This window comes from Empidonax traillii, unplaced genomic scaffold (genome assembly GCF_003031625.1).
Source record: "Empidonax traillii isolate 1590-97213 ecotype Southwest subspecies unplaced genomic scaffold, ASM303162v1 scaffold1:size7828297, whole genome shotgun sequence".
NCBI lineage: Eukaryota > Metazoa > Chordata > Aves > Passeriformes > Tyrannidae > Empidonax > Empidonax traillii.
This window is the reverse complement of record NW_020955194.1, coordinates 2,479,200-2,486,523: the sequence shown is the minus strand read 5'-3', so window position 1 is coordinate 2,486,523 and position 7,324 is coordinate 2,479,200. Positions and strand designations below refer to the sequence as shown.

The window sequence follows — 7,324 nt, the reverse complement described above, 5'->3', positions numbered from 1 at the left end:
GCTTTAGAGGACAGACACATTCTTCCATCTCCGCTAATCCTCCTCTGATACAGAGGATTTTCCTGCCATTAAATGATAGCTTGTGAGAAAAAAAATGCCAACTTTTCAGGGGCTGACTCGCATGGCTAATGGCAGCCTCATGAGCAGGAGGGAGGACACAGCCACTGCCCAGCCAGGTAAGCAACGCCTCTGGATGATTTCTGTTGGGAATTTTAGTTTCAGCTATTTGATCCTAAGCTGGTTACTCTCCTCTGTACCACCACCTATTTCCTGGGGAGGCAGCCAGTCTATTGCTGTTGGTGACCTTTCCAGTCTATTGCTGTTGGTGACCTCTCCCCACATCAGATAACAGGAACCTGACCTTGGCACGGCTGGTGGGGAGGATGCGGATGAGCTCCTGAAAAGCAGTGGCAAAAAGCTGCAGGATTCCCTGAGAAGGTCAGTGGTGGAAGAAAGATACTCACCAGGAAGGTGCTGGGGACTTCTTCAGTTCGAAAGTGTGTGACAGAAGAGCTTTTTTCTTCATCTTCCTTTCTAAACATAGATCTTTCTGTGGACAAATGATACGGGGAAATGACAGAGGATGAAACCTGTCTCTGTTCTTCCCGTGTGCTTTTAGATCCCTCAAGTTTGCTTGCCAGACCTGAAATGCCACTAGGGAATAATCAAGGTAATGTTTGCCATCATTTTAAATGGTGAGTATACTCTTATTCTTCATTACCCAGTAGTAGATTAGACAGATCATTTGGAAAGGTGGTGGTTAAATACTCAATTATTGCAATCATTCAATCATTGTCTCTTTACTCTTCTTAAAACTCTGCAACCTTTTTTTTTTTTTTTTTTTTTTTTTTGGTCTCTCACTGTTTCTTCCAAATACTGAATTACTACAGTATTTAAAAGAGCAAAAGAGATCGTCCCTGGGGAAATTTGTTTATTCCTTAGTGCCACAAGTATTTTTTACCTTACTGTTATATTTCACTGTTCTTCTAAAACATGCATTTCATTTGAGCTGGAGGCATCTTCCAGCTGCTGCCCTGTCTGTGAAGACAGCATTAAAAGCAAAGAACACCCTTTCTGGGGAAAGAGTAAGGTGAGAAAGGTGGGAATGTTTAAGGCTATGTTGGTCAGAGATCAGGGGAAAGCTAATCTCCTGTGCTCTGACCCACAGCTCTCCTGAGGGTTTAGTGGAGATCAGGCAGAGAGTGTTTTCCAACTTCCTATGCAAGAGAAAGAGGGAGAAATTGCTACAAAGAATGCTGTGCTGAGGGGCATTTCTGGTCCTCAAGTGCTGGCTTTCCATGTTCTGCACAATGCAAAGAGTTACACTTATAAACAGAGATCTCAGAAGTCTGCTGTGAAATGCCACTTGCAGAAGACCCAGATTTGGCACTTGTGTATAAGGAAAACAGGCTGGATATGGCTTTGATATGAATATTTCCTTAATTGAGTGATTAGAGAAGAAGCAGGGAGGGGAAGGAGGGGATCTGGCTATCAACAGACTTGTTTCTACCCTGCACACAGTGCACACAGCAGTGGGTGCAGGTCTGCTCTGAAGGCCAGAGATGTGACTGAGCCTGGGGCAGCTGGGTTTAAGTACTGAACCTGCTCAGGACAGTCTCACCTGTAGGACAGCCTATGCACATATGCCCCTCTGGATGTCACCCTGAGCCCATACAAGGCTCTCTCTCCAGCAGCAGCACTCGCATCCATCGTTTTCCAGACAGCCACCTGCAGTCAGACATTTGGGAACAGGCAAATCCTTAATCTGCCTGGCCCTCAGTTTATGTAACTGCCTGACAAAAACAACATATGCCCCTGTTGGCAGGCGCTGGGGTGGGCTGGTGCAAAGGGTAGGGAACAAGGCAGCCCCTGGGCAGGCTGAACAAAGAAAGAGCAATCTGAGCCCAGTGTGTCCTCCCCTTCTCTTGTCCTTGGGCTCCTCATCTGCTGTCCTCCCAGGGCCCTGTCTGAAGGAGACTTTCCTTTAGCTGTGGCTGTTAGATAAGGGCTCAGGGAAAAAGGAGGAGAGCAGACAAAGAAACAAAATGACAACCTGCCTGAAATCCTTCCCACCTCTCAGAGTCCTTCACTATCATTTACCCTTGAAGGGAGGCTGTTTTGCTAATTCTCCAGTCACGATAGCGTGGCCAGGCATGATGGGACCCGAATTTTGATGAAGAGGCCACAGTCCTTCTGGCATGTTCTTTCTGTGTATCTAAATCCCTCTTCCACATGCAATAATGACCAGGATGGTTCAAACAGAACCATCTGGGCAGTTCCTGGATCTATGCCCTTCAGTGGGGACCTGCCCAGCAACTGGTTTTGCAAAGTCTCCTGCATGCAGAAGCCACAGGCGGTGTAAACTCCTAAATACAGTCCTGTGCATGTTGCCTTTGAAAAGAGTGGAGGAAAGGCAGAGAAAGTGCAGCTCGAACTGTCATTTTTTCTGTACCTTAAAGCCTCAGGGACTGTGACAATGAAAGCTTGACGCTTGCTGAAGCTGATGCTTCCTGGCATATCACCTCACAAGTCTGTCTTAATAAAAATGCCCACTGGGAACACAGCTGCAGTGGGCAATCACTGTGCTGCAAACTGCAGGGAGGGGCAGCCCAGCTGCAGGGAGCTTCCCTGTCCACACACTCAGCAGGAGTTGGGGGGGAAAGCCTGGCCCTTGGGGCCAGACGTGACCACAGCAGTAGCAGCAGCAGCAGCAACATGATCCCAGCAGTTCTTTTAATAAAGGTGGTTGTTTCTTCTCATGTTTCTTTTAGGGGGAAAAAAAAGAAAAAAAAGAATAAAAAAAAGGATTATTCTTGTGTGGGAGCCAATAAACTGCAGCAGAAAAACTGCTGTCAGGAGCAATAGTACCATTTCCTGCTAGTGATTAGTTCTCTGGTGTGGCTGCTCATTTTGTTGAGCAGCAGGTAGGATACGCCCGGGAGAGCAATTACAAAAGGGGCTCTGCCTTCAGTTCTTCTTCTCTAATGAGTTTATTTTCATAGAATCAGAGAACGGCTTGTGTTGGAAGGGACCTTAAAAATCAGTTCCAACCACTCTGCACACCTTCCACTAGACCAGGTTGCTCAGTGCTTCATCCAACCTGTCCTTGAACATTTCCAGGGATGGGGCATCCACAACTTCTCTGGGCATCCTGTGCCAGTGCCTCACCACCCTCACAGTAAAGAATTTCTTCCATATACATAACCTGAATTTCCCCTGTTTCAGGGGCAAAAACTATTTTGCATTTAAAAAAATAAATCATTTTTTCAGATTTTTTTGACTGGATGTTTTTTCCCCACAAAAAGAGACTGTGTCCCTTTTCTTTTGTTCCTCTCTGATTTCTCCCCAAGAGCTTTCTTCTCTTCCTTGTTGTGTACCCACCTGTGTGGGACTAACCTGGAAAGAAACAACAGCCACATACCTCTCATGCCAGGCTTTTAAAGGACAAAGTGGATGTTCCCATCAAACATAAAGCACTATGGTGACTGGCTTGAGAACTGGCAAAACAGTAAAAACTGTGCTGAAGGTGCAGATGTTTCATCTATGATGAGATCATGAAGCGAGCAGTTGAACAATGTATCCTAATTTGTTTTTAGTCATGCTGTTCTACCAGTACACACTGGGAATGTGTTTTCAAACACTGTACTACATCCTTCAGAGCTGATAGTTCCCCTTCCAGTGCTGCACTGGCTCTGGTGGAGAAATGTTATGTTGAATGAACAAAGGAAAGAAGCAAAAATCATGACTTTGACATATCCCCAGGCAATCAGCTGATCTCCCCCTGCTCACTGCCTGACTCAGCGTACACTGTCCTCCCCTCTTCCCCATACAGAAATACTGACATAAACCATAGATGCTGGCCTTGAAAACATCTCTGCCTGCTCCCTGGCCAAAAAAATCTCTACCTTCTGCCTGGCCAAACCATGTCCCCACTAACCTGTAGACAGACCAGTCACAGAGACACTAAGAAATACTGAAGTCTAGGTGGGCCCCCTCTTGGGGAGAGCAGTGAACCAGAGATGATGTTCTAATGACACATATTCTCAGTGGGTTTAAAAACCCCCACAGAAGATTGTTGGGAATCCTTCAAAAGGGCTCGTTGGTCAGCACTGGTGTACAGGTGGCACTTAGCCTGGCTGGAAGGGAGGCAGAGACAATGTAATTTCTTTTTCCTGTGGTGACTAACACATTTGCTAACAGTGCATCCCTACTCTCTCCTGCCACGCCTCCGTGGGGATGGCGCGTTCCTCCCCGGCAGTGATCCTTTGGATCCCTCATGCCCACGGGGTTTGGGCCTGTGTCCGGTCCTGCCCTCCCAACTGCGTGTGCACCCAGGAGCGGAGCTGCTCCGTCCTCTGTGACCGCGCCGGCCTGGGGCAGATCCCCAGCCAGTTCCCTTGCGAAGCCTCTTCGATCAACCTGGACAAAAACAGCATCAAGTTCCTCTCCGAGAGGGCCTTTGGGACCTTGCCTTCCCTCAAATCCCTGTCGCTCAACCACAACAACATCTCCTTCATCACCCCGGGGGCTTTCAAGGGGCTGCCCAGCCTGACCGAGCTGAAGATGGCCCACAACGAGTACATCCGCTATCTCCACACGCGCACGTTCACCGCCCTCAGACGGCTGGTGAGGCTGGACCTGGCGGACTGCAACCTCTTCAACATCCCAGACAGGATCTTCATCGAGCTGCCCGCGCTGCAGGAGCTCTTCTGCTTCCAGAACAACTTCCGAAGGATCCCAGGCGCCATCAGGGGCATGGAAAACCTGACCCACGTTTACCTGGAGAGAAACAGGATCGAAGCGGTGGCCTACAACTCCCTGCAGGGCCTGAGCAAGCTGAAGTACCTGAATCTGCAGGACAACAAGATAAATGTCATTCACGAGCGAGCCTTTCAGGCCTGTCAGAAGATGGAGTACCTGTACCTGAACGACAACTTGATCAGCGAGCTTCCAGAAAACTCCTTTGATGGCCTGAGGCGCCTGAAGATGCTCAACCTGGGGGGGAATTTTCTCAGGAACATTTCCAACACCTGGTTCAGGGACCTGGGGGAGCTGGAGATCCTCTACCTGGACCGCAACAGGATCAGCTACATCGAGGAAGGGGCTTTTGAGAACCTCACCAGCCTGGTCTCGTTGCACTTGAACAGCAACAACCTGACGACCCTGCCCTTCTCCGTCTTCGAGCCAGTGTATTTCCTCGGGCGGCTGTACCTCTTCCGCAACCCCTGGGAGTGCGACTGCCGCATCGAGTGGCTCAAGGAGTGGATGGAGAATTACAGGCTTGTCAGGGATATTCCTTGTGCCTCCCCCTCCTCAGTAGCCGGGATTGACCTGACAGATGTGCTCTACGAGAGGTCGCCGGAGGGTTATTGCCTCGACCCGGTGGAGCTGAACATCACGTCTGAGGGTCCGACCCCAAGTGAAGAGCCTTGGTCCACCACAGAGAGCAAGTTCAACAGCCTTATCTCCAAACTCTTGCTCCAGATGGGCCTTCCTGAAGAGGTGTCAAACGCCACTGAAGTCTACAGTAACGCCACTCAGCTGGATGGACAGACCGAAGGGGTTTCTTCCGGCGTGGGGGAAAACAGTATCGAGGCTGACTCCTCTTCTTTTTACCTCCCAGCACTTTTTACAGTGATTGTTTTGCAGTGCAAATAGTCCAAGGGCTGTGTGGACCGTGGGTCCTGCTTAAAGCATTTAGTCCTTGCACCTACTTAGTCACTAGGGGAAGTTTGTACTGCGGGCCTCTGATACTCAACTGGCTCCAAACTCTTCCAGGCTGGGTTGGTTGGATCTGGCTCCAGATTCCCCTGGGAGCTGGTGGGATCTGGTTCATGTCTAGGTCCCACTCTGGGTGGGAAACCTGCCCTTTGGGTGTCTCAGAGCCTCCTGGATACCCACAGAGCTCTGTGGAAGATGAGTAGCAGCAAGGCTGAGTTTTGCCTAGAGAGACTTGTGATGTTCCCTGTACCTCAACAGGATTTGGATCCTTTCTCCCTCTGCTATCCTGGCACAGATGCAGGAGAACCAGATGGACCCATGTTTGTCAAAACATTCTTCTCTGAGGCAAAGCTACTTAACAACATACTTATTAGTGTCATTTCAATGTATTAATTTTATTCAATTAATATTTTGTCTCAAGGAATATACTGTTTTTATTTGTAGATTATTTCATGGCATGGCAGCAGGGGCAGAGCATGGTGATGACAAATGCAACGGGGCTCTACTAAATATTTTGTATTTCCACCACGAATGTGTAGCACATAGTGTGTCATATTATGTCATACTAACCAACCATGCTCTCATTTTCTTTTATATGGCACCTTACATGTTTTATCTTTGAAATCTTCAATGAAAGCTGCTAATATGACCAGAAAGAATTATAATGTTTTATGTATCAAAGCACATTAATAAAATAATTTGATATTTTACTCACAAAAATAAATTAACTTCTTTTAACTGTTTTTTTTCAGATCCTTGAATAGTTCTGGTGGGTTTTTTTTGTAGGCTACTCAAATGGGTGCATATGAGTGTTCTTTCGTGGTCTAGAGCAAATGGCAAGCTGTTTATTGCAGCATAAGTACTTTCACTTAGAGCCTGACCACATTTATATCTGTGTTAAGCAGCAACACTTTGAAATAGAAGTGACTATATAGAAATACATTTCTGTGATTTTTAACTGTATCAAATCATTATACATGGCTTATCATACTATGATGTACATGTTCATATGATATGATGCAATATATACAAACCTTTATTAGTGCTAAAATGTCATGAAGGAGGAATAAAAATGGAAATTAATTTTAAGCAACTATCGAAATATTTTCCAAATCCCCCTTTTACCCCCCACACCTTCCCTTTCCCAACCAATTGAACATGAATGTGGCTTCCTCCCCTGCCCTGAGGGTGCTGGAGTGGCAGCAGCGGAGTGGGAGCTGCCCTGGCTCATGCTTTGCTGGGGTGGTGGTTCAGTGTGGACATCACAGTTGGCTAAACCCAACTGAGATGAGCTGCCCTTGCCTCTGCCCCTTCCCCCAGGCACACACAGGATGGACTTTGGGCATAGAACAGCTGAAAAATGGTGGGTAGTCTACAAATTCATGCATGAAGACCATTTGCTAATTGCTCCTGTGCCCTCTTACATCTGTGATTGCCTGGGATAACCAGGGAAATAAATGAACTTTTTCAAAGAGTGCTCAACCCCTCACCAAAGGTGCCTTGGGTCAGGTCTGTTCAGGCTGGCCAGGCCAGGCCAGCTGTGAGTGAGTTCTGCCCTCAGGATCAAGCATCACTGGCACCAACAACCCCACAGAGGGTCCCA

General features: G+C 47.6%; 1 protein-coding gene across 1 annotated transcript; it reads left to right on the top strand.

Moving 5' to 3' along the window:
* The first annotated feature begins 344 nt into the window (after positions 1 to 344).
* NYX (nyctalopin) lies at positions 345 to 6,378 on the top strand. Its single transcript, XM_027884130.1, has 3 exons — positions 345 to 438; positions 545 to 695; positions 4,259 to 6,378. Exons 2-3 carry the CDS (start codon positions 674 to 676, stop codon positions 5,656 to 5,658), a joined length of 1,422 nt encoding a protein of 473 aa, XP_027739931.1. The 5' UTR covers positions 345 to 438; positions 545 to 673; the 3' UTR covers positions 5,659 to 6,378.
* Positions 6,379 to 7,324: the final 946 nt, after the last annotated feature.

Coding starts and splice junctions, on each gene's coding strand:
- NYX (XM_027884130.1), top strand. CDS start 674: ATGTTTGCCATCATTTTAAATG. Junction 696..4,258: donor GTTTGCCATCATTTTAAATG/GTGAGTATACTC, acceptor CCTCCCCGGCAG/TGATCCTTTGGATCCCTCAT.